This window comes from Rhinolophus sinicus, chromosome 1 (genome assembly GCF_057876585.1).
Source record: "Rhinolophus sinicus isolate RSI-liver-muscle chromosome 1, RSI-T2T, whole genome shotgun sequence".
Lineage (NCBI taxonomy): Eukaryota > Metazoa > Chordata > Mammalia > Chiroptera > Rhinolophidae > Rhinolophus > Rhinolophus sinicus.
This window is the reverse complement of record NC_142501.1, coordinates 80,562,384-80,590,371: the sequence shown is the minus strand read 5'-3', so window position 1 is coordinate 80,590,371 and position 27,988 is coordinate 80,562,384. Positions and strand designations below refer to the sequence as shown.

Genomic DNA, 27,988 nt, shown 5'->3' with positions numbered 1-27,988 from the left:
AAATGCCAAAGACGCAGCAAGAGTCGGTGTAAACGCCGCGGGAGCCGGACCCCAAACGCCCGCTGGGTCCTATGCCAATGCTGTGATCTGCAGCCCTGTGGTGCTTCAGGTCCTTCAACTTTTGGAAGATGAACTTCAAGGGTGTGGAGGAATGGAGCTGGGGGAAGTTCTTAGGATCAACTCGGGGGCTCAGATTCCCAAATGGTCTGTGACCACCTGGATCCCGTCTCCAGCTTCGCTCCTCCTCCTCAATTTTACAGCACAGATTGCCTGGGTTGGGGCTGTTTGTGTCGAATCCGTGGGCAAGGGTTCTGGGCCCTCGCTCCTGCTAGCGGTGATCAGGTTACTGTGCACAGACTGGAGCTGCCTAGGAAGTGGGGGTATTTACTTTGAGATCCTTTCATGTGTGCTCAGTTCACTCTGTGTGGCTGGGTGTGGAAAGAAGGGGAGAGGGGTGGTTTCCAAATCCAGTGAAATTCCCATTCCATGGGCATTACCATGCCTGTGAGGTTGGCAGTCCTTAAAGTTTAGCAAGTCTGCAAATAAGTACAGAAAACAATAGAGTCCCCCTCCCTTCCTCTCCTTTTTTTTTTTTTCTTTTTTCTTTTCCTGCTTCCAAACGCCTTCTTCGGGCCTGAAGCTGGGCAGGTCTCCAAAGGTGCAGCAGCCACAACAATCAGGCAGTTCAAAGTGAAGCAGCAGTTGCACAACTTCCAACAACTCTCTTAGCCGGCTGCTAATGAGCTGGAAGCCAGGAACATCTGAGGAGGTGAAGAGGAAGCTTCCCGTCCTCCTGCTTTCACCCTAGAAATCCAGATATCCCCACCCCCACCCCTCAGATAACTTGGAGATAAGGCCATTGCTGCTGTTCCAGCGCCTGGAGGACCATGGCTCCCTTTGGAAGGAACTTGCTAAAGACTCGGCATAAAAACAGGTAAAGTCCAGCGTGTGTGTGCTCCCGACCTTCTGTGTGAAGGCATGTGTTCTGTTGCGTTTAGATTTTGATCAAAACTGTTCTTGGGGAACAAAGCTGTAGGGAGTTAGGTCTTTTATTTATACTCAGTCGGGGAGGGGTGGATATTGTTCAAGCAACAATGACCGCTGTGGCCAGAGCAAAGATTGCTGAAAATAATGATTACTTTGAATTTTTTGTTCTGTTTCTTTTGGCCAATGCTTGTTCCACAACTGGCATCACCAAAATCTCTCTTTTGTGTTGCCATGCGTATTTGAGAGTGTGGGATGGCAAGTTTCATTTTGCTTCAGACAGAATCTTAGTGTATTATAGGAAGACTTAAATTTTTGATGAAGATATAAGTAAAATGCATCAGCCGTTAATTAAAATGAAAAAGACAGCTGCTGATACAATCCTGGAAAGATGCTTTGGCACCCCTTAGAGTGGGGCATTCCTGAAATGGAAAGTTCCTGAAGTGAAAATACCCTGTAGAGAAACTTTTTGTGAACTGGTTCTTTCAAAAATCTTTGAGAACTTTAGGTGGTTTTAGGCATTAAAGGAGGATTCAACCAGCTGCCCTCCTTAATTCTTATTATTAATATTTTATTTTGATTTGATCTGATTTGTTATTTCAACCTTGCAATGCCCGTAGTATAAATAAGTACATTTCTCTCCTTTTCTCTCTGTCTGTCTCTCTTTCTCTCTCACACACACAGATTTTTCTTGAGTCAGTATGTGTGTTTTAATCCTATTAAATATTTTATTAACATCTCCAATGTTACATTTTCCTGCAGGAAAAAAGTGACGATAATTTTAGACATGGTCTTCAGTTTTTTAATACATTTATTTTGGCATAAGGGCTTTTCCACAACTCTTCTCTCAATCATGCCTGTTTGTACTTGTCATAATTTACTGAGTATACATTTAAAAATATCCAATTACATGGTAGGAAATGATACAATTATTTTAGAGTGTCTTCATGACCATGTAGAGTGATACACCTTTAAAGTACATCTCCACACTTTATTTTGTGCACGAATATCTACTTGAAGCATTATTTTTAACTGATTCCAGTAGAATGAGTTCTTTTTAACTCATTCCAAATCTATTAACTCATTCCAAATCTATTGGAATGAGTTAAAAATAATGTTTCAAGTAGAAACATTGAGTTAGACTAAGTTTGCTTAAGAAACTAAAACAGCAATGATAATACTATCAAACTGTCTAGCTTTATTTGCTAATAACTTGATCATATATTACACATATGGTATTTCTGGTAATTAGTGAAACTGTTAAAATAAAGAAATTGTTTGTATATTCTTAAAAAATACATTAGTGATAATTATTAAAAATAGGTTTTCATCTTAGCGGTGTCAGTGCATTAAAAAATATTTCAGAAGACTCCCCTTGCCAAAAGAAGATCTTTACTATTTTTTAAATGATTATTCAGTAACATTATTTTTGAATATGTTTGTTTAAATGTTGTCAAAATATATTTGAAAATTAGTTTGGGAAAGTTTATGGTTTTATAAAACAAGTTATATTTCTGACATACTGATTTTTCTGATAGTTCAGGGTTGTTACGTGTGTGTTTGTTTTTTGTTTCTTAGTACTATTAATTCAAGAATTTTGTCATTGGTATGCCAAATAGCAGTGCAATAAAACTTGGCATGCACCCCTATGAGTTTCCCTCAGGGGAGTACGAGTCCAGTTTCATTACCTCAATTTTGCTGCTGTACAATCTACTCCGCCTATAAAAGTAGCTTTCATTCAAGGAGGTGAGTACTCATATATTTTTTTATATGACATTTTCTGTGCAAAATTATGAAAAAGTGGAAAGAAAAAAACAATAAAAAATGAGTTTCATAATATTTCAAGTTACTCTGAGAAAATGGAATGGTGCTCCCAAAAGTGATGCTTTATTAGAAGCATGCTTGGGCAAAGGTTTTAATAATGAGGATATGTTTAAGTTCCTCTAATAACTGAGGGCTTTCCTTTACAGATTTGTAGTTTTCCAATCCTTGAGAAAAATGTAAACCAGCGGGGTAGTCGAGGACATAAAAATATGGGTATTTCAAACTAAGCAGTTAATAAGTAATATGGTATATTGAAATATAACTTGTGTGTGCGTGTCTGTGTGTGTTTCGTATTGCTATGAATGAGGCATTTTTGTTTTGTTCTGTTTTATTTTTTCATCTTTTCAAAGATGAAACTACAGGTGAAACTTAGTTACATAATTAAGTGTATCTACCGGTATTCCTTTTACTGGATTCTGTAATGATTTAAACAATCCTACTCGGACATATAGAAACCAAATTATCTTTTGTTAAATGATGAGTAATTCATCTATAACAGAAAATACGATGGATTATAAAACAGTACTCTGATAACAGCCACTACCTTCCTCAAACATATCGTATAAAACTTCTTGTAGAAAGTAAAGGAAGGATTTGAGCAATGTATTTGTATATCTTGTGGTGTATAATTTATACAACCAAAAGAACCCCTTGAGCATAATTGCATCTTTATCAGCAGGAAAAAACGTGGATTATTAGAAGGAATATTAGGAATTTGAGATAATAAAATTTTGAGAAATTTGTTTGTTGCACTTTCTTCACCCTATTCTCTGTTCATTTTTATTCACTCTTAGAGTAATATTAAATCACCCAAGATTGAACATCCTGAGATAGTTCTGTAAATATTCCATAATACATGGATAGTTGAGAGTTTTAGAGACAAATGGGACACAAATGAAACTTCAAAATATAAGGCATAAAAACTTTGAAAAGACACAACCTGTAAAGCTTGGAGTGGCTAAGGCCATATCTGTCTAGTCATCATTGCGTTGTTACACACAGGACTGGCATGTGATGGACTGTAATACAGTTGTTTATGTAATTTTGATAACTAAAATTATAATTCATACCCAAAGTAGAAATGTAATAATTAGTTTACTCTCTATTCATCATCTGATGTCAGCTGGTATTATACAACTGAATATTTTATACAGCTTTGGTTGACATTTAATATAATCCAAACCCAAGGAGTTAGACAAATAATTATATGGATTTCAACCCGAGGTTAATCTTACCCTACCAGATAATATTTTCTAAATTTTAGAACGTATTTAATTCAAAAATTTGGGAAGCAGTCTTTAGGAAATTTGAGAATAATACATGATCACAAAATGATTGTACTAGATCACACAACATTTTTATGCTTTTCATTTCTAACTTTCATATAAACAAAACAAATGGCGCCAATCTAAAATCCTTTGTGTTTACTATCACAATTAATCTTTTACAATTTTCTAACTGTAGTAGCATTTAATATGAAGAGTATAGTTTTCAGAAAACCATTTAATTGCAGGAGATGGATTGTTTACTTTGATTCCAGAATAATACAATGTTCTGTTACTGGATCCCAAAGATTGATGAGTATCTTCTTATGCAACTTATTGTTTAACAAGAAGAATAAAAACGTTGGAAAATCTAGATATTTTCTTTTCAGTAAACTATTCAAGTTTCTGAAAATATTTTCTAAGAGTTACTAGGTGGATATTGTTTCTCATATAAAATCCAAAGAAGCAAATAATGAAGCATAACTTCACTTGGTATTCATGTGGACATTTAATAACTGGTTTTAGATTATTAATATATTCAAATATTCACAGAGGTTCACTTGTGAATGTGATCATCTTTATATTAGAGTCTATTTTCAAAATAATGATTGTTTTAAAAACTAGTGCTACAAAATAGCAACCAGCAACTTTTTTAAAAGTTCAGGACAGTAGAATGTCACTCTAAAGTTTTTGAGGATACTTAGTTGCAAATTATGATTCTTTGGTGTTTTAATTAAAAAAAAAACAAAAAAAAAACGGGCAAAGAATTGGTTGAACCTTTTATCAAACCTTGCTAGAAGCAGAAAATTGTCATAATAAAGTAGTAATGCATTTATTGGAAATATAAAATAGAAGAGTTCATTTAGGTAATTTGTAAAAGAACAGAAAATTAACAATGGATATGAAAAGATCTATTCTAGTTAATAAGGCCTTTATAATTATTGTTAAGTACTATTCAGTCAACTCTTGACTTTCCGTTGGCTTTTCCTATACCTATGGACATATGTCTATCCATCATAGGTGATAACAAACTTTGTCATAATATTACCTTGAAATTTAAAGACTCCAAAAACATATTTGTAATAAATATGTTAGAAGTAAAAACACTGTTCTGCTGTTGAAAATTGATACATAAATTTTGCACTAAAATTTGCTTTAAATCAATTAGAACTTATCTGGCCAAGGTTTTTTTTTTGTTTGTTTGTTTGTTTTTTGTGTGTTTTTTCTAAACCAGGGGCTTTATATTTTTATATTACTCCTGTAAGTACATCATGCCGCGGACACTTATCAGAAGGAAGAATAAAGATTTGTGGTTAGAGTAAAAGTTGCTGGCAAGATGGATGTTTTCTCTTTGTCATTAGAAGTATGGCAATTTATGAATTCTTCAGAATAGAAAGTTTTTATGTACCATTTTGTTTAACCTTCAATAAATATTTAAAATGTTCCCAAAAGTGGATTGAGAAATGCCAGATATTTGAGTATGCATATCTTCTTAGTTCCCAGGAGTTCCTGAAAGAGATTTCCCTTGAGGATACCTGGTAACTTAAGTAGTTACTAGTTGGCAGCAGACAGCTTATTAGGAACAATGACTGGAATGCTTCATTTCTGGCAAAAATACCCTCGGAGCAGTGGCAGCTGTGAAATTGAGCTCTAGGTTAAACCTCAAATTGTTACTCAAACAACTCTAAGGCAACTTAAAATCCACTACATAAGATATTTTATTGTGCACCGTGCCAATTCATGACACATGTCAACGTGAAAAGTTCTCTAGTGGGTTTTTTGGAAAAAAAAAAAAAGAGTTTTAAAATGTTTGTAGCTGGTTAATAATTTTGTTTATGTAATGTCATTATTAGTTGGATGGCATAACTTGGAAAGTTTTTATTGGTATGTGATTTCAGGAGATTTGTTAGCAGCTTCAAATAATTTACAAAAATGTGGCTCTCTTTCTATTTGAGTTCTCACAGTGGAAGAAAGCTGAAGTAGGGGTATGCGTTTACCTCTTCTATGCACATGTGGATGCCAGTTCTTGAAAAGAAGTCTCTTTGTCTAGCATACTGGTTTTCTACAGTGAGACAACATGTTATCTGCACCATGTATATCTGAAAGGAAAAAGTTCAGCTTCTTTCTGTGTCCTAATATTCTTTAATGCATATTTGCTTAGGAGTTTTTAAAGACTTCCCTTTGTCTAAACACACACAGCACATACGACACTGATTTCTTAAGAGTCAATTATTTACTTTTTAAAATAGATTTTGATTCTACTCCTGTGGAGCCTGTTGTAATATTACACTTTCTAGAGAAAGTCTGCATACTTGTTGATTGTAATTTAAAGCCATTACTAATGTGAATGGTAAAGGGTGAAGTAATTACTTTATGTGAATTCAGTAGAGTCTTAGGAATATGTTAAGCAAGATATTTCCAGGATAAAAATTATCAATGGATCATAACTATTTAACCTTGTGATGAAAAAGTTTGTATAAAATAATTTTTTATGGCTAGACAATATGTCAATTTGCTATCATAATTTATGTAACTGTTCCCAAACTGTTAGAAATGTAAGTTGTTTTAAATTCTACAGCACTGTGAAAAAAGTTGCTATAATCAACTTTGTGCTTAAAAAAAAAATCAGTGGATATTAAATATGCTGATGAACAAAGAAAATTTTTTCTCAAAGGTTTATGTATGCAGGCTAGAGTACCCTCTGGTTTTTTTTTTATGAAGTGACTTAAGGTAGCTATACAAAAATTCTTATTCGATATAGGCTTATTGAGAGCCAGGGTCTTACCTTTCTTGTTCCTTTCTTTGTAAAGTGAGTATGTGCTCAATAAATATTTGTTGATTGAATAAATAAATTCAACATACACTTTCCAAATACAGCTGGTCCCCATACAGTACTTGGATCAGAATAATAGATCAGTACATTTGTGTTGAATAGATGCATGGGTAGCTTAAAGCATGAATCCAGAAATTCAAGGTTGATCTCTTACCATCCCTGATCCTAGGCTTAACTGCTCCTTTCTTTCAAACAGTGAAGAGTCACATCTGACAAATAGATACAGTAGTACCTCAGTTTTTGAACTTCTCCATTGACAAACATTTCGGTTGATGGACGCTGTAAACCTGGAAGTAAATGCTTCGGTTTTCGAACATGCCTCAGAAGTCGAACATGTCATGTGGTTTCTGCCAACTGTAAGATTCTGAGGACTAGTTGTCGGCTATTTTCGAACGTTTCAGAACTCCAGTGGTCTTCCAGAATGGATTACGTTTGAAAATCGAGGTACCACTGTACTGTAAGAGACTTTACTGGGCTTTTCTTGTAGAAAGCAAACCAAGGTAACTCATTCTTTACCAGGGATACTCTTCCCTTAATACTCCTTGAAGACAACCAAGTATATAAACCAGTAAGGTTTGGTGGAGAATGGTAGATGGCTACTGTACACCCCATTGCAGACTGTGTGGCATTTCCTCCTTTTGATATAATGGAAATACTGGGGATGCCAAAAAAAAACAAAACACACACATATTTTTTTAAAAATAAACTTTATTGGGGAATATTGGGGGACAGTGTATTTCTCCAGGGCCCATCCGCTCCAAGTCGTTGTCCTTCAATCTAGTTGTGGAGGGCACAGCTCAGCTCCAAGTCCAGTTGCCATTTTCAATCTTTAGTTGCAGCATCTTATGCTGGGATTGAACTGGCAACCTTGTGTTAAGAGCTCGCGTTCTAACCAACTGAGCCATCCGGCCGCCCCTCTGGAAGCTTAGCAGCAGCTCGTTGTCTTCAATCTAGCTGTGCAGGGCACAGCTCACTGGCTCATGTGGGAATCGAACCGGCAACCCTGTTGCCCAGAGCTCACGCTCTAACCAACTGAGCCATCTGGCAGGCCCAGTATACATATTTTAAGAAAGGAAAAACTGTATTAAAATTTTAATACTCAATATATACTGATAACAAAAGATGAATACAAGTCATGTGTATATACATTTTTGGGGGCACCCCCAACATGATTGTGAAATATTTGTTTTCTCACATGAAAAAAGGATTTATCCTCTTGTATAAAATAATTACAGTTATGAAACAAGGGAAATATGCTAGAAATAGACAGAAAAATATCTTGATTAAGAATTCCATCTCCTTAGTCACATTGCTCTTAGGTCAAAATGAGCTATGTCATTATTAGTTGTGTGCCCTCGGGCACATACTTAATCTTCCTAATACAACAACAGTAATAATAACATGCAAGGATAAATCCAAGTTTGACAATTGGAGGGGGTGCTCTTTAAGTAGAAGTATGCACAATTATGCACAAAAATATTGCTAAGGTCATTCTGGGGAAGGTCATTCTTAAGAAGCTGATTGTGCAAATGAGGCAGCCCTTATGCTTATTTCATTAGCTTCAGGGTAAATCCACCTCTGCTAACACTTTTTATAACACTATGTGCCAAGCACTGTTTTAAGTTATTTATATAGTACTTAAAATAATGCTGTGAAGAAAGTCCTATTATTTTTCTTATTCTACATCTGAGGCATTTAAGACACAGAGGAGTACAATAATTATTAAGTGGTAGAAACAGGATTTAAATTCATGCTCTTAACCATTACTGTGTATGGCTTTTTAGGACTAAATTTTGTCATCTCTAAAATAGACTTAATCCTAAACCATCCAGTAATCTGATTTTATATAAAAGACTTAACAGAGTGCTAGGAGATAATAAAATCTCAGTAAATATATCCTCCTTGTTCAGCCCTGTTTGATTAGAAATGCTATGAAGTAATCTAAGTTTTTAACACTTAAGCATGGTGTGGTATTTTGGGTTTCGAAAATCTCAACTTTGACACATTAGAACTTCTGTATTACCACTAATCTCCTTTCCTCCCTGTATATAAAGAAGTAAATTACTGAATAAAATTAGAAATGTTATACAAAATTACTTTGAATCGTGATGACATATATGAATTCTAACAGCTTTTAGGTTTAATTCTCACACTTTTTTTGAGCCCAGTTGTGAGACCGTTAGTGATTTAGCAATGCATAGCATAGCATAGTTTAAAAGATATTGCCTTACATGTCTTTGTGGAGTTTTGATAAAAAGAAGGGATACATAATTTAAATGTTTTAACCTTATTTTTGTCTAATAAAGTGAGAAATTGAATTAGCTATTTAAGGTCTCTTTCATGTCTAAGTTTCTATAATTCTAAAGCTTCTATACTCTGCAGAGTATAATTTAATTATTTTGTTCTGCTTGTTTACCTTTTCAAGATAACTTTAAAAAAATAGAATTATAAAGATGTTTTTGTGTGTGATTTTATTTTACCTAAAACATGATGTATTGTCACATAACATCTATCATGAAAGGTAGCATTATGGTAAAAGTCAAATGTGTTTATTTCTACTTATAAACAGATGTGATTAAGTTATAAAATATAACCTCTAAGAATTATGGAGTGTTTACTATTTTCTAAGTATTACTTAATTTTAGTAATACAAATATATGAATGTTATGAGTAGCTATCTTTTCTCTGGCTTTGGTATTGTACCAGGCATGCAAAGACACAACCCCATTCCTAAGAAATTAAACTCCTAGTTGAGAAACAGCATTATAGTTAAATATATCATGCATGAACTTATTTTTAAATCACTCTTCCATGGGAAAGTATCTTTGATAGGGTAGATAAAAGCACAGTTTTATGCTACCATTAAAATGAGAATATACCCTCTTGGAGTTGAGGAAAGCTGTTTCTCTCTAGGGTAGGTGCTCAATAAATGTTTTTGATTGACTCTAAGTAGTAGTATATAAGAGAGAAGCAAATGGAGGTAAAGGAAAATAAAGAGAGCATAATCATAATTAGATAACATTTATTAAACTCCCACAGTTAGGTGACAAGTTTGGACAAGAGGAGGGAACACAATAAGATACATAAGAAGATGTAGGAGGGGGCTGAAACACACAAAGCTAAGACTGACTCAGATAGGATAAGAGAAGAATCTGGAAGTGTATGAAAAATGTTAAGGATGTGTTTATATAACATTATTAGACTTAGTCAACTGTTGACTGATGTTCATTCTCATAATCATTAAATTGGTCAGTTTATCATTTCATAGAATTGAGTTATTCTATTTTGTGGCTCTTTTACATTTTAATTTTATTAATGCAGATAGTGGTCCAACTTCGGCAAATTTTCATGCTCATTAATTATGGTGTGTAATGGATAGTAGTTTTGTGTCTGAGGCTTATTGGTATACTGCACAGTGTATGCTTGTTGTTCTTGACCAATGACTAGGACATTTTATAGCCACCATAAATACTGTTAGTTACTCTAATGCTCCTTATTTACTCTGACCTTTTTTTCAATCCCTTGGGAAATTCCCTACATTATGGTTAAATGAGGGTATTTATGATCTAATAGCAGTACATTAGTTTGGGGAGACCGCAGTCTTCCATAGTACAGCCTGAGGATACCTATTTTTAGTTTTGCACATAGGACCTTACATTTGCCTGGAGGCTCTGAGAGGTGCTATTAAAAAACAAATGTGGGTATTTCCATGGGGTAGACATATAATACTACAATCTCATATGAAGAAAAGAGTTGTCCACAATTAGAAAAAGCACTTATGAAACCACATTGGACCTTTGAGATTCCATTGTTTTTAATTGTACAGGAAGTTAGGCATTTTATAGCAGTGGACCTTAAAGTATTAGCCTTGGTTTTTTGACTGCCTGCTCTTCTACTCTAGCATTGAAAGTCAAAATTCTTTCTAGAACTATTGATAACACGCATGAGACTTAGACTAAGTTACTTTTAAAAAGAATGTTGATTATTTTTAGTGGTTCTACTTTTACTTAGGAGAACTTGCTGTAATCACAGTTTAGAGGATTAAGTACAATGGCAGCTTGTGCTATATAATACTTTCTGAAGTCTGGAAATGCTATAGTAGCATGAGCTTAGAGTGCGGTGGTGGACAGGCAGATAATAAATAAACAATAAGTGAAACAATTAATTTTTTTCAAATGTTATTTCAAACAGGAAATTGCAAATGGCAACTACTGTTATGAGTCACTACGGAGGCCAAATTTATAGGAATTCAAAATTGAGTGAACAGGGGCAGTAGAAAATATCAGGATGGAAAAAAGAATCAATGAAAACTACAAGTTTGGGTCTGCATGGGAATATAGTGTATCATCATAAAGAACAGAAAAAATGGCAAGGGAAATTTGGGGAGGGAAGGACATCAAGGTGAAGAGTGAAAAAAATTCAAGGTATCATTTGACTGTTTCCAAATAGTCCACCTCCAAACACCTGGTGTTTGAACATGCTGCAGCTGAGATGGAACTGTGAAAGCAGCCTTTCATCCAACCTACTCTGTTGCCTCCTGACAATCCATATGGGGCTGATTAATAAGGGACATACTGCACCTGGAATGGTCTTTAAAGACAAAACATACTGGTTTTCCAGTCAGGGCCTTCAAACTGACTGATCCTATGTTAAACCCACTCAATCTCTATGAAGCATTTAGCAGCCATCCTTTTAGTGATCCTTTAATCATTACCTTTGGTTGAAATGGCTTCCAAACATGGCCATCACTTCCACGGAGTGTAAATTTATTCTATTTAAAGACCATATTATAATTACCTTTTTATCCCCTAGAGAATCTGACACAGAGTTATTGTTTAGATACTGGAGTTCAAAGAATATTTTCGTATTTAAATAAATAAAATCTAGACCTTTAGTGGCGATAATTTATCTATGTCAAAAATTGGCAATATTTTTTTGTGTGTGTAAAAGGCCACATAATAAATATTTTAGTTTTTGGGGGGCCCTATTGTCACCCTCTCAACTACTCAGCTCTGTCAGTGTAGTGTGAAAACAGCTGTTGACAATACATAATTAAGTGGGCATGACTATATTACAACAAAACTTTATTTACAAAAAGAGGTGGTGGGACAGTTGTAAACACCAGGCCATAGTTAACTGAGACATTCCCTTCATTTACCTCCAACCCCTTTTATAATCCTATCTCCCTACCCCCACCCTACCCCACTCCAAAACTTAAACTTTTAATATCTGTATGTTAGGCACTTAGACTTCAAAGATGAAAGACTCAGTCCAGGCCCTGACTGGAAAACTAGCAAAAAAGAAAGTAGAAAGCTATTACTGAATGTTACTGGGTTCTGTAGAAGCGTCAAAAATAGACTCCCATTTCCATCTGGAATGGTGAAAGTGGGGTTATTCAGAGAAGGTAAGGAAATTTTCCTAGAGGAAACAATATTTGAAGCAGAATAAGAGTTAGTCAGATGGAGAAGGAGGAAAAGGGTGTTTCAGGCCAAGGAAACAGATTATGGAAAAGCCCAGTGTGAAAACAAAAGCATGGCAGATATAGTTCAATCCAGTCTAGGAATAAATAGTGTGATATATATGTCAGTCAGGTTATCCTCATATTAGATCTGTCAGAGATCAGCGATCAGCAAGAAGTTAGGAATGCTAGATGGATGTGCATATTAGAGAGTGCTTGGATATGAGCTGGAAGAATCAAATCATGTAAGGAATCCTAGATCTTAGCATCAGGCAGGAGAGATAGGTGGGGGATGTGTGGGGGAGAGAGAGGAGAAGAGAGGAGAGGGGAGGGGAGGGGAGGGGAGGGGAGGGGAGGGGAGAGGAGAGGAGAGGAGAGGAGAAGGGGTGAGAGGGAGAGGAAAAGAGTAAAGAGACTTAAAATGAAGGACTTGGGAGCCATTTAAAGATTTTAATCAAGGAAGGTAGACAACTAGATTGCAGTTTAAAAGGGCAGTCTGGCAATATTATGGAGCACAAATGTGAAGTGGACAAGAGTTTATAATACAATATGTAATAGCTTACTACAGTAATCTGTTGTAAAACTTAGAGTTGTCTGAATTGTAGTAATGGTGACAGATATGAGGGCACATATTAGAGACATTTGGGAGGAAGAATAAAATAGGAGTGATAGGAAAAAGAATCTAAGAATACTGCCAATCTTCAAGCTTGAGAGAAAGGGGGATAGTGATTACATTCAGTAAGATGAGAAATCAAGAGATGGAATGGTTTGGGATATGAGACGATTGGGCGATGAATTAGTTTTGATAGGTCAAATTTGAAGTGACTGTGGGTTATACAAATATATCAGGTAAATGCAAAAAAAAAGGAAGTTGGGAATATGGTCTAGAGTTCAAGGGCAAATACTTAGATTTGGGAAGTATCATCATGTAGTTGGTTGATAAAGGTGTGGGAGCTATTACAGTCACCCATAAAATATGTATACTGAGACAAGAAATGAGTCATAGAAACCATGGGGGATGCCAGTCGTATCAATTATCATTTACTGCATAATAAAACATCTTAATAATCAATGGCTAAAAACAAAAATTTATTATTTGTCATGATTTTGTGGGTAAACTGGGTGGTTCTGCTGGCTTTACCTGGGCTCTCATGAGCTGTGGATTGACTGAGGTCTAGGTTCAGACAGGACAACTGAGATGGCTGGGTCTCTGTCTCTGTATGGTCTTTCCTCTCAGGCTTCTTCATCAGACAGTCTCAGAACAGCATTCCAAGAGGAAGAAAGCAGAAGCTGTATGAATTCTTGAAGCCTGGACTCCAGAACTAATACACATTTTTCACCACATTCTATAGGCTATACATAGCACATCCCAAGGTCTATTCAAGGGGAAAGAAATAAACTCCATCTCTTGATGGAAGGAGCTGTGAGGAATTTTTGACCATGTCTACATGACACCTACATTTATTGAATATGCAAAGGAAGCAAGACTCGTGTGGGAACTGAGAAGGAACTGGAAAGATAAAGGAAGAACCATGGAGAGTGAAATCAAGAAGTCAAGCAATGGCTTGCTGCAAGAATAGGAGGGGAAGGGTCACAGTGCATAATATTATGGAAAGGTTAAATCAGATCAGTGCCACAATGGCTATTGGGTTTGGCAATTAGGAAATCTCTGATAAACCTAAGAAAAAAATGTATTTGTTGGGCGTGGTTGGGGATGGTGGATTGTTGTTATTGTAAAGTGCTGAACTAGTGAAAGTGACGGTGGATTGCTATTTGTGTTTGTGAAGGAAAGATAGTTGAGGTGAATATGTGATCAAATGATGGTTATTATTAATTTAATGTGACAGGATAATAGGAAGGACCAGAGGAACATGTAGAAGATAAAGAGTTTGAGAAAGGATGAATTACGAAGCAAAGTCCTAGAGGAGGTGGAGGCAGTGAAATTCAGAGCATATTTAAGAGTTTAAATTTTGGGGTAGGTAAATGGCCATTAGATACTTTTGATACAGAAAACCAATGTTTTTCTCTTATTGATGATGTTTTTCAAGTATCTCCTTTTCTGTAACAAAATGGCATCACAGGCCCTGGTGTATTCTTGTTTCTACAAGTTATTAATTTGTTGTTGCCCTTTAAGTAATTTGTTTATGACTAATGTGAAGATCTGCTTAGTTTAGATGAGCTTTCCAATTGGAGATCACATTTTATTACAGTTTATTATAAAGTATGTTCAGAAAATCAAAAGTCAGGGATAAAGGAGCTCATCTTGCATTTCCCGTTATCCTACAGATAATTCAAATTCTTACATATTTCTATGCTATTCAAATATGCCAAGATATCTCAGAACACATTTAGAGAGGAAAGAGTAGGTAGCTGCAGGCAGATACAAGCTGAAAATCTCCATCATTAGGAAATATCTTCCACTAAGAAGTCAAAACCAATTACAGACTTAGCTGCCAAAAGGAAAACAAATGTTAATTGTTGACATAACTACAGCTATCATTAAACTAAATTTCAGGCTAGGTAACTTTCCTTTAATAAATATACTTATGCTTTGTTGTTATGAAATATTTGTCTACAAAGTACACATCAATAAGGAAACTTTAGGTATTTACCAGGCCCAGGTAACACTGGGAAGGAAGCACTAGACTTTCCAATGAGATTAGATATTTTCTTAGCATTTGATCTGGTAAAAACCACATGTTAAATATTTGCATTTTGATTATAATCAATTTCCGGAATCTGAACTATGAACTTAGTTTGTTTAACCACCTGTAGTCTCCAATTCACATTCTTTACACATTCCCTTCCCTTTTCTTTGTTTATGGGAATTATGTATTATAGCTACCCTGCAATTATGGAATATTTAGGATTTTATCCTCTATGACTGACATATATTATTACTTTCTAGAAAATTAAACTGGCATTAATAGAGAATAAAACTACTGATATATATGTATAGATAGATAGATATAGATATAGATATAGATATAGATATAGATTATATATATAGATATAGATTATATATATATAGTAGTATTTTCAGGTTAATTTTAATTAATTATTAACGCTCCCAGTTTTTCATAGGACAATTAATTTTCTGAAGGACTCCAATTTTAAAAATATTTTAATAAAATGTAAATGGTTTGTGTTTAGTGAAAACTTATAAATAGCATATTGTATTCTGGTTGTGTTCCTTGCTATGGCTTTGAATTACATAGCGATATTAGAATAAAATAAACTTCTGTCTTTTGAGGATAAGTATACATGTGTTCTGAGGTTTAATCAAAATTTTGAAGGGAATTATTGTATGTTAAGAAAATATTAGGGACACAATTCTCATTTCCCTGTGGAATGAGAATTTTGACTGAAAAACATTTATTTACTTTCAGCTTCATGGGAAAAAACATGACAATATCTTAACTTGGCCAAAAGGCTGATAAAATGTAAAATAGTTAGTAGCCCTTGCTTTGTATTCAGCAATCAGAAAGCACCGATAACCAGGTTTTTTTGTTTGCATGTTTGTTTGTTTGTTTTTTATATTGTGTTATATGCCAATTCATTTGAAGAATAGTGACTTCAGGATAGTATTAGAGTATAGATTGCCTTCTGAATAACCAAAACATGATAATGTTATATTCAGTGTACTTTTATTGACAAGGCATTTTTAAAGGCTGTTCCTGACTTATCTAGGCATATCTTATATGCCTGTAACTTCCCCAGCCTTAACTAGCTGAGATTTTTCTCTCATTTCCCATAGTTGTCTCTGGGAACTTCCTTTTTCATCTTGTAAAGACTGCAGGTATTGTCTTGGCTTCCTCTTACCCCAAATTGTAGGTGTTTAGAAAACTCCATTCCTAATTCTGGACTTTGTTTGTCCCCTCTGTGGAGCGCTGAATAGACTATAAAGAAGGAGTAAGAGATAAATAAATGAAAACCCCTTCTGTTGACTCCAGACCCCCACCACGCCCCTGGCATGGCATTGGTCTCCTTGACCATTCCCATCATGTCATTTCATCTACACATCTTTTACCCCAAAATCCATTCCCCATATGTGGCGGCCAGGTGTTCAAATACTATTTATTAAAGAAGAAAGAAGATTTACTGGTCCATGAATCTAAGTTCTTTTCTGAGCTAAAATCAACCCTATTCTAAATAAAGTTTGCATTCTGTAGCATCTAAATGAAAATATCAGTGTTCATTAGGACCAGCTGTGGGATTAGTAGAGAGAAATCCAGTTGGGCAGGATTAGTGATAACAAGTGTAAGGATTGCCTATGGCTTGGAAGAAGAATAAAAAAGTTCCATTTGTATTGCATGAAGTAGAACGCCAACTTTCATCATTTATTTTAGACTACTTGAGATTGGAAGTGTTTCCCTTGCTTGTAATTTTTGCTTTCATATATTTTACTATTAGTTGCTCCAGAGATGTAAAGAGAAAAGCATAAAGGTGAAGCTGCAATGAAAGTATGTTTTGTTGGAAATCTGGAACAGAATTCCTCAACAGCTCCACTATCGACATTTTCAGCTGGATAATTCTTTGTCATGAGGCTGCTGTTCTGTGGATTGTAGGATGTTTATGTTCCTGGCTTCTACCCATTGGATGCTAGTAGCACCCTCAGACTCTAATGTGAGAACCAAAACTGTGTCCACACATTGCAAAATGTTTCCTGGGGGGGCAAAACTCACCCCTGGTAGAGAATCACTGGTTTAGGAGAGAATCTTCAGTTTAATGAATAAGTAATGGTAATGAAAAAGAAACAGAAAAGTCTTTGGGCAGTGGGTCAAGACACATAATTCCCCAGAAATTCAGTTATTTTCTTCTTCGATTTGATGTATCGTTCCATTAAATCTCCAGGCAGAGGTACCACCAATAGCTTAGAAATGAAAAAGCTCCACCTTTTGATTTCAAGCATAGAGCGCAGAGTCAAACAATAAAAAAAAAACCATTTCCCATCAAATCACTCCTATACATGGCAGCTAGATAGTGCCAGTATCATACTTCCCAGGCTGGCCTAGGAAATGATTGTATCAGGTTCTCTGGAAAAATACATTCAGAGATCCAAATATTTTCTATAAATATCTATAGCTTGCATTCTGGTATTCATATACCTAGTTTTAGAAGCATCCAGTATTTATTCTTAATTAGTAATTTATCATTTTAATGATTTTTGTTTGAAAGTAAGACTTAATATGAAGTATTTGTCCTGATAAGTTTATCCATCAAATTTCAATGGAACTTTAATGTCTATTATATATAGGAAGAAATGTTGCTCTTCATTTATTCTCCTGCCTCCCAACTTCAACGTCTTTTTCCTCTGGACAACTGAATAAAGATGGTCCAATATTACCCATTTATCTCTGCCAGAATCCGTTTCCTGTAAATATATGACGCATATGTGTTATGGGATCTTCAATTTGGCATTGAAATATTATATTTAATATTTCATCTTAACTTCCAGATATAAATGGCTTACTTATTCCCTAATCCTTTGTACAAAATAGATAATCAGTGGAAGTTTGTTGAAGAAATATTTGTATGAATGTTTCATTTGTACTTACACGCCAGTTCATCTTAATTCTCTGTAATTGTTTTTGAGGTGTTAAAATTATTTATCAATGGGGAAATATTTTAAAGTTTCTGATTGACAGTAGAGTAAATCAAAAAGTATCATATTTAATTTTCACTATTATTTCAGAGTGAATATGGAAAATAACTTGAAGTGAGGGTAACACATGCTGTTAAAGTGTTTTATTTATCACTAAGTTTTCTTAAATTTTTGATGAGGGTGTTATAAAAAGGAAAAACTGAGTAATGAGATAATTGTAGAAGAATAATCATATATATTGGTACAATGAGCTTCATTAGCACAATCTTAATTAAATTAATTATAAATCAGAAGAAGATTAAAATCTCAGATTATATTAATAATGTTTTTAAATGTCTCTTATTAGCTCAAGAGTTATATTGAAGTGTACATGCAAAAATATTGACTGGTTGAAACAGGTGAAAAAATATTGTGGGATAGGTTGGAAAGTATTTGTAAAATAATATTATTAGCTATTGTAGCAAGTTCAATAATGTTACTGAATAACAATACAAAAAAGACTACACCCTGCTCTGCATTAAATAATAATAACAGTAATTTTATTGCTAAGCAACAAAAAATAATATTTCCATGAGTACCTTAGGATATATTCAACATTATCAGTTTTTTTTGTATGTGTTTTTAAACTGTTTGTGTGTGTGTGTGTGTGTGTGTGACTTTATTTGAATATAATTCACATAGCCTGCAATTCCTCATTTAAAGTGTACAGTTCACTGTTTTTTATTATAGTCACAGAGTTGTGCAACCATCACCACAATCAATTTTAGAACATTTTTATTGCCTCAGAAAGAAACCCACCGTTCTTTAACCGTAATCCCCAAATCCCTCATCCTTCCCAGCCCTAAGCAACCACTAATCTACTTTCTCTGTAATTTTGCCTTTTCTGGACCTTTCGCACAAGTAGAATCATATAACATGAGGTCCTTTGTGACTAGATTTTTTTCACTTAACATGAAATTTTCAAGGCTCATCCAGGTTGTATCAGTGCTTTATTCCTTTTATGACTGAATAATATTCCATTGTATGACTATACTATATTTGGTTTATTTATTCATTAGTTGGTGGATGTTTCAGTCATTTCTACTTTGGGCTATTATGAATAATGCAGAACACGTTGTACACAAATATTATCAAATTTAATAAAGTATTAAAATAAATATATAACTAAAAAGTATGTGCATGAACAATGTCGTAAATGTATACTACATAATTATATAGTATAATATATATTTAGAATCTGTAGTAAAATCTGTTGAATAGTGTTTCAAATTACTTTTAATACATTTTCAAATGAGTGAAACATAGTAAAAGATGATTGTGTGAAACAGTTATGTGTTGATGGGAGTATAATTTAGATATTAAGAGCATTATTTGTTTTCTTATGAACTATTCTTGAACTAGACAAACTAGTTCAAATCAAGTCAAAACAAAACCATAATCTTATTCAACTTATCCCTAAGAAACATACAGAAAACAAAGCAAAGCAAAGCAAAACCAATTATACTCTTAAGCAAGCAATGTATGTATTTTTATTTTGTTGCATCAGAATTGGAGGTTATATGTCTCAACTAGTAGATTTAAATAATTAGGTAAGAACTGCTTGTTTCATTATGTTACATGACAAACCATTTTATCTAGTCTAAGTTTGTAGTTTTAATCTTTTTTTGTGTATGTGTTTGTAGATAGTAAATTTCCAACGGTTGAGAAGGAAACATTTTATTTTTAATGTTAAAGCCTTTACATCAGATGACTAGGTTTGCATGGGTCTATGACCAAATAAAAGTAATTATTTCTAAAAAGTAATGATTAAGATTTGTAAATTGGTTTAATTTTGATGAATATTTATTTTACATCCTTACTATATTTTTTATTTGAATGTTCTGTTTTAAAAAATGAAATGAAGCTGAAGGTCATCAGTCGAGCTTCTGGAAACCACTGATGTAATAAGAAAGTTGACACTGGAATTGACACTCAAGTATTCCCTTCCCAACTCTAGCACTCTTTCCCACAATAGGCCAGGGACATTGTCTTATATATCATATATGTCTTTATATCACCCACATGTCCATGACAGTCCCAGACACAGGGGAAGTGCTCAGAAAATATCTGTCCAATTAATATACAGAAACTCAATTGAAGCCATATGACAAAATAAATACAGTTTTCAAAATCCTAAGCCTGCTACAAAGTAGAATTTAAACATGATGAAGCTTATACTACGTATGAAAGATTTATTGTCTAAACTCAGTAATGAACAGTCATTACTTAAACATGTTTAGTCAAGTGGCTGAATTTTTAAAAAATTATCTGGTTTGAATAATGGTTGTGAAAATTTCTCAAAATATTTAGAAATAACTGAGCCAAGAAAATACAAGTACATTTAGCGTAGACCTAAAATACATACATACATACATACATGCATACATGCACACATAAATAAATAACAAAAACGGTTTGCAACTAGACTGTGAGGTTACTAATAAAAGCACTAACTTTCTCATATGTGATATGGAAATAAAAATATATTCCTAGATTGTGCCTAGTGACCATTAGTGCCACATTATCCACATAAGCTAAAAACAAACAGATCTCTAGGGAAAGTCATAATATACAAGAACTTGATCCTTCCAAAACAAGAAGGATTCCAATTGGAGTAGGGATCATGGGAGAATTTCCATATACACAATTACTATTATTCAATACTAAAGAATTCCTTGATCTCTGCCTCCCAGTCTTCTTTACAGTTATCGTGTAGGGATGAAGATTTTATAGATCATGTGTCATCCTTAGCTACAGACCCAGAATTGATCTTTCCCAGCCAGAAAATGGAACAGGATATAGAGACCACTCTATGACAACAATATCGGCATATATATGTATACACATATATATGTATATAGATACACATATACATTTATACTCATATATATATCAGAGTTTTGTCAGCACCCAGGTCGATCAGAAATCTCTTTTATTACATCAGAGCAGGGACAAGATGAATGAGGAAAAGACATAGGAAGTAACACATTTCCACACACGTTTCTTCACAGCTGGCCATTGGGAAAAGTCCTTCCTTGAACAGTTGACTGCTCACATGGGGCACTATGTTCCCATTGTTTTCAAAGACTAATTTATGTGATGAAGTTCTTTAAAATATAGTATATTTTACAATTTCTTTTTCCAATTTAATCCATATGTCTAAATCATCAAACTTGTAAACTTGTGTTTATAGTGTAATGGTTAGAACTGCACCTGGAGCCAGCTTTCTTGCTTAGGTTTGAATCCTCAGTGCACTAGTAACTGTGTGACCTTAGGAAAGTTACTAAAACTCCCTGTGCTTTGGTTTCTTTACCTGTAAAATGGTGGTAATATTATTTCCTACCCCACAGAATTGTGAGGATCAGATGACTTAATATATGTAAGAGCTTAGAACAGTGCCTGGTACATATTTAATGTTTTATAATTGATGTTTATGATCTTTATTGGTGCTTATTTTTTTAAAAGATTTCTTTTAAAGTTTAACACTAAAGCATATTATAAAATAAAGATGTCCTTAGTTTTAGTGTCATAGCTAGTCCCATTATCTCATAAAATTGATAATTGACAATTACTCAATTTTGCTCGTTTTCAACTGAGCCTCCCTGCCATTACTTTTTACCGTTTTTACAGTCCATTCCATAAACAGAAAGCAGATATACGTAAAGCATAAATTAGATCATATCCTCCCTCTGCTTAAAACTTAAACCAGCAACAACTCCCAACTCCATTATCCGCAGCCTCCGATTACATTCACATTCTTTCTGTCCCTTGAACACACTTTGTGACCCTGATAATTCTGTTTCCTCCTTTGGGAATTCTTCCCTTAGGCCTCTGATTGCTTCTTGATGATTTATGCCCCTATTCAAATGTCACCTTCTTAGAGAAGCCTTTCCTAAACACTCTAAATAAAACTGGCTTCTCCTTCCAAGTCATTCTCTATCCCTTTATACAGTTTAATGTTCTTTCTAGCATTTACCACTCTCTGATATTATGTTAATTACACACTTGGTGTCTGTGTTTTCATCTCCTTTATTGTGGTATCTTTAGAATCTTCAGATGTATCTGGCATGCGATAAACATTTGTCGAATGAAAGAATGACAGTATTTAATAGTGGACTAGTTTTGATTCTATTACTCCAATATCATTTCACCATTCCTACCTATGCTACCAAATGCTTCTCCAGTCCTGTCTCCAGCAATAAAAGTCTTATTTTATCTCCTCTTGTTCATCTCCATGTTGATTATTGTCTTAACTCTAACAGTTGTAACTGTAATTTTATTGTGTCTGCCTTCTAAAGATAAATTAGCCTCAGGTGTCTTTGAAGACAATTTGCTCTTTCTGGAACCCACTAGGAAATAAAAAGGAAATGAAGATATTTCCCATGGTTTTAAGATTTTTTTCTTTTCTTGCAGTAAAACTTCTGATTCTTATGTAGTGTCAACCTCAAATGCACCTTTCTTTAAGGGTATTAAAGTTAAACCATCTTTCTGAGTTTACACAGGTGATGACAGAAATATAATGTGCTTTGTTTTTCTTTCAGATCTCCAACTAAAGACATGGATTCAGAAGAGAAGGAAATTGTGGTTTGGGTTTGCCAAGAAGAGAAGATTGTCTGTGGTTTAACTAAACGCACCACCTCTGCTGATGTCATCCAGGCTTTGCTTGAGGAACACGAGACTACATTTGGAGAGAAACGATTTCTTCTGGGGAAGACCAGTGATTACTGTATCATAGAAAAGTGGAGAGGCTCAGAACGGGTTCTTCCTCCACTAACTAGAATTCTGAAGCTTTGGAAAGCATGGGGGGATGAGCAGCCCAATATGCAATTTGTTTTGGTTAAAGCGGATGCTTTTCTACCGGTTCCCTTGTGGCGGACAGCTGAAGCTAAATTAGTGCAAAACACAGAAAAACTGTGGGAGCTCAGCCCAGCAAATTACATGAAGACATTACCACCAGATAAGCAAAAAAGAATAGTCAGAAAAACTTTCCGGAAATTGGCTAAAATTAAACAGGACACAGTTTCCCATGATCGAGATAGTATGGAGACCTTAGTTCATCTGATTATTTCCCAGGACCATACTATCCATCAACAAGTCAAGAGAATGAAAGAACTGGATCTGGAAATCGAAAAGTGTGAGGCCAAATTCCATCTTGATCGGGTAGAAAATGATGGAGAAAATTATGTCCAAAATGCATATTTAATGCCCAGTTTCAGTGAAGTTGAGCAAAAGCTAGACTTACAGTGTGATGACACCCAAATTCTGGAGGACCTGAGTGAAAGTGGTGGAATCATACAGCTGGAGGAACGACTAACATATTACAGAATGCTCATTGATAAGCTCTCTGCTGAAATAGAAAAAGAGGTCAAAAGTGTTTGCACTCAGATAAATGAAGATGCAGAAGGGGCAGCTGCAAGTGAACTTGAAAGCTCTAATTTAGAAAGTGTTAAGTGTGATTTGGAGAAAAGCATGAAAGCTGGTTTGAAAATCCACTCTCACTTGAGTGGCGTCCAGAAAGAGATTAAATATAGTGACTCATTGCTTCAGATGAAAGCAAAAGAATATGAGCTCCTGGCCAAGGAGTTCGGTTCACTTCATATTAGTAATAAAGATGGATGCCAGCTAAAGGAAAACAGAGGGGAGTCTGAGGTCCCCAACAGCAGTGGGGAGGGTCCTTCCTGTATTCAAAGAGTATTTAACATATATACAAATGACACAGACTCGGACACTGGTATCAGCTCTAACCACAGTCAGGACTCAGAAACAACTGTCGGAGATGTGGTGCTGTTGTCAACATAATTCGAATGGCTTCTTTCTGACCTACTTTAGTGTCGTTCATGTTTGTTTAATTTAATAGGAAACTTTATTCTAAATATTACATTCTAAAAATATGTAAATCATGTTAAAGTATTCAGTAGTTAATAAAAACTAGAGAAATTTGTAAGTTTGTTTTTGTTTTAAGATTTCCAATGTGACCTAATTATGACAAGTTTAAAAGAAGAATTGTGTTTAGGAATGCGGCACAATAGCTTGCAGGTGTACAACAAATAATTTGGTGGGAATTACAGTCTCCCATAGCTTCTACAAGAAATAATTTATACAAACTTAAAACTAATTCTTAATATGAGACAGTCAATATATGGAAACAATACAGATGAACAACTAAAATTAAAATGTGCTACAATATATTTTTCAATGCTGTATCATTGAAATTTTTAAATTTGTTAAGTACATGACAGCTACTCTATTGTAATTGTATTAATTATTGTAATTGTATTAATTTAAAATTATTTCTCTCATTATACTTAGAATGTACATCATCTCTGTCACTTCCTGCAGCCCTCTATCTGTCTATGCCTGGACAACAGGAGGTGAGAAGGGACGTGTACAAATACCAACACTGGATCAGAACGGGGTATAAATGAGGAAGGGCCAAATGCTGCATACAACAGCATCTTTTCTAAAGAAGACTAAAATTATTAAGAGATATGTATAGGCTTTCTCTATCTGACAACCTAAATATTTGGATCAAACCAATGGTCTGTGCAGGTTCACTCTTTGAATGAGGTATGGTGTGGGTTACTGAGGAAATATCTGAGTCATAGTCCTGTTAGTTCATGCCCTATCAACATATAAAAGTTGAAGGGATGAGACTCGGAGTCCTTTGTGTGGGTAAAATAGAGTTCTAGATACCATAAGTATTAGCATTTTGTCTTTGAACATACAGAGAGGAACTCACATGGACAAAAAAAACTTTCATTCTGCTGTAATTCAGACTGTCTTTGTACAGTAGTATTTTACCTGAGGTGCAAACTGAAAAAAATACTAGCTGCACCTCGTCCCCCCAAGCATGCTAGTAAATATCCAACAAATCAAATGGATTATTTATATCCTACCCTGACTGACAATCAAAGTGCCAGTCTGTGCTTGGTTTTACTTGATTTTTAGTTAGGAAGTCCTTTCTTCCTCTCCCTTCTCTCCTCCTCTTCCTCCCCCTTTCTTGCTTCTTGCCAGTGAACACATGATATAATCATACTGAAAACAATTTTATTGTCCTGTTAAATGAATACTGCTATATTTATTTTTCTTTAGCTGACATCTCTCCTATATGTCAGTGTACATGTAAGTAGACATATTATTTTAATTTGTTTTAATATGTGGATATTGGTTAAGATCCCCAACATTTCTCATTTCTTCCCTTTTATTCTTATGCTTATTATAGCACATGTTTTAATTCAGTTTCTTAATCTATTTTTCCATTCCCCCATCCCCCATACTTTTTACCAATCTTTGGGAAGATATTTAGAATTTTCTTAGTATTTCACTTTAGTGAACCATCTACGTTATTTCGTGCACCAACATATTGCTGAAGGCCTTAATTGAAGTCAGCTGGTAAGAAAAATAGAAATTTCCATTCCAGGGCAAGTACAGTGATATAGACTAAGTAACAATGTTAATATTGGTTTATTTAAAAAAATAAAATGAGGGAATTGAATAGTAGTCTGAGAAAGGGAAGTTTATCTGCCTAGTGTCCTATTAAATTACTCAGCAATATGGTAAGCCATTGTATTGGCATATTCATTGCTACTTCTGGGGATTAAATTCAGAAGATTATCAAGGACAAACCAATTACAATATTATTTTCTGTAAGTGAAAATCTCTTTGGATTACTCTTTAGTGAGAAAATAATAATACTTTTAAAAAAATGCTTATCTGCTATATAATTTGCTTAATTATCTGAATTCATGGGAGGCTCTGATAAAAAATAGGACCAGACAGATAATTTTATTTTACAGACTGCATTAACTTCTGCTTTTATACAGTTAACCATGGTGTTTATACTGGTCATCACAGTGATACAGTCTAAGGGGCCAATTCTTCCATATTTTTACACTAAACAATGTTAAAAACTCTTGTCTGTAAGTGGGACCACTGATTATTGAATTCACATTAGGATTTCTAATTGTTCTTTAGTTATTTGAGCATTTGATTCATTACAATGTTAAATAATCAGTTACCATGATGAGTTTCTAATTTAGAGTAATATATTAATACAAATAAAAATACTAAACTACAATGCCCTCATCTGTAAACTGAGCTAGTCATTATTAAATTAAGTGAAAATTTGAATTATGAATATAAAACTTGATATAAACTTTAATGTTTTAATTATTTATAGAAGCTTTAAAATAAAGTGTTTATAAATTATCGAGTAAGCTGCCAGGTTAACTATGCAATTGTTATATGCAGCTAGAAATAGCAGAGCAAAGCTGATTAGTCTTCCTTCTTCTAACAAGACAGATTTTCACAGATTGTGCCTTGTTCATCATTCTAGTTAATATATCTCTTTTCCTCCATCTGCGATACATTAAAAGTCTACCCATTTTCAGTCTTTAGTGTTATCTCTTCTATGAAATGTTTATCATTCCATTCAACCAGTTCTAATATCTTATCTCTGAACCCACGAATATTTTAGGTGTATTTTTCATAGAGGAACATTTACATTTTAGCTTAGCTTATATTTATTTATATACTTATCTGACTTCCCTCCTTCAATGTATTTTTTTATTTCTTATTACTTTGTCTTTTATTGTGTTAACTTCATTTCCTCCAATCAACCTCTTTGGTCTACTCAATTTTTTAACTGAATTGCTAAATTTTTGAAGATTGTGAACTTTTGAAAAATTATTTTTAAGCATGGTAAATGATGCTTGTGCATTTTATACATAAATATGCATTTTAACAGTCTTAAAATATTAATAGTAATTCTGTTTATAAATTAAGGGAGCACTAAATCTTCATGTTATTGTGAAAAATAATTTAATGTGGTATAATTTTATTTTATTTTATTTTTAATTTGCAAAGTTACTGGTTTAAAGCAATGCAAATATTGTCTTTAAAAAACCTATCTATAGTTAAATTATGGTATTTTTCCCTGCGTTGTATGGATGTAGAAACTGTACTTTATAGAGCTGAATTTTAAATGGTAGACAGAATAACTATCAATATCCTGAATAAAATAACTATTTTATTTTTTCCTTTTATTAAAAAAATGGCCCCATGTGAATGGTAGAAGCTATTCTATCTAACTCATTAAAATTTATTTTTATATTTATTTAAACATCTACTGTTTATGACACACTATATTTCTGTGGTTGCATTTTATAATTTTCAGAGTAGGATTATGTTTTATTTAAAATGCATTTTTCTAGTGACAAAAAGAATACATTTTAATCCAGATATAGGTTTTTTGTTTTTTTTTTTAATATTAGGCTATTTCTTTTCATACTTCCTAATTGGTTTAACAAAATTGATGTGGCAAATATAAAGTATATATTATTTCTTCAAGTGTAACTGATTCAGAATTAAAAAAAAAAGAATAGTTGTACCCTTTCATGTGATATCGTTTATCTTTCTGGGTGTGTTCCTTGGCTATTACAGCAAATGAATTTTTATAGCAGTTGGAATTACATAATTTTTTACCTAATACACACAATTGAAAATCAGATATTATTTTGTAATAATATAAATATATAGCAAATGGGCTCTAAAAAGACTTTTTATTAGGTTTCATAAATATTTATTTCAATTTGTCATTGAAGATAAAAAATTTCCTCACTTTTATACAGTAGCCCTCCCTTATCCATGAGGGATACATTCCAAGACCCACAGTGGATACCTAAAACTGTGGATGTTACCAAACCACACACACAGACGCGCGCGCGCGCACACACACACACACACACACACACACACACACACACACAGAAAGAGAGAGAGAGAGAGAGAGAGAGAGAGAGAGAGAGTGCCAAAAAATGTATACACATTTTAAGAAAGGAAGATACTGTATTCAAATTATGCTGATAGTAACCACTTGTAGCGCCTCTTGGAGAAGTCAAACCTGATTTGTATTTATCTTTTGTTATTAGTATATGTTGAGTATTACAATTTTAATATAGTTTTTCCTTTCTTAAAATATG

At 34.0% G+C, this 27,988-nt stretch overlaps 1 protein-coding gene across 2 annotated transcripts; it reads left to right on the top strand.

Annotated features, from left to right (window-relative positions):
• The first annotated feature begins 23 nt into the window (after positions 1-23).
• RASSF9 (Ras association domain family member 9) lies at positions 24-27,976 on the top strand. 2 transcript variants are annotated; one of them, XM_019754921.3, is made up of 2 exons: positions 24-934; positions 22,550-27,976. In XM_019754921.3, exons 1-2 carry the CDS (start codon positions 888-890, stop codon positions 23,805-23,807), a joined length of 1,305 nt encoding a protein of 434 aa, XP_019610480.2. In that variant the 5' UTR covers positions 24-887; the 3' UTR covers positions 23,808-27,976. The 2 variants fall into 2 exon arrangements, with proteins under 2 accessions (XP_019610480.2, XP_074181434.1); XM_074325333.2 differs by lacking the exon at positions 24-934 and adding an exon at positions 2,605-2,730.
• The last annotated feature ends 12 nt before the right edge of the window (positions 27,977-27,988 follow it).

What these genes read in the sequence shown, in the direction of transcription:
- RASSF9 (XM_074325333.2), top strand. Translation starts at nt 2,633, where the DNA reads ATGAGTTTCCCTCAGGGGAGTACGAGTCCAGTTTCATTACCTCAATTT. An exon ending in AGTAGCTTTCATTCAAGGAG is followed by an intron (nt 2,731 to 22,549) that starts GTGAGTACTCAT and finishes TTTTTCTTTCAG; the next exon opens with ATCTCCAACTAAAGACATGG.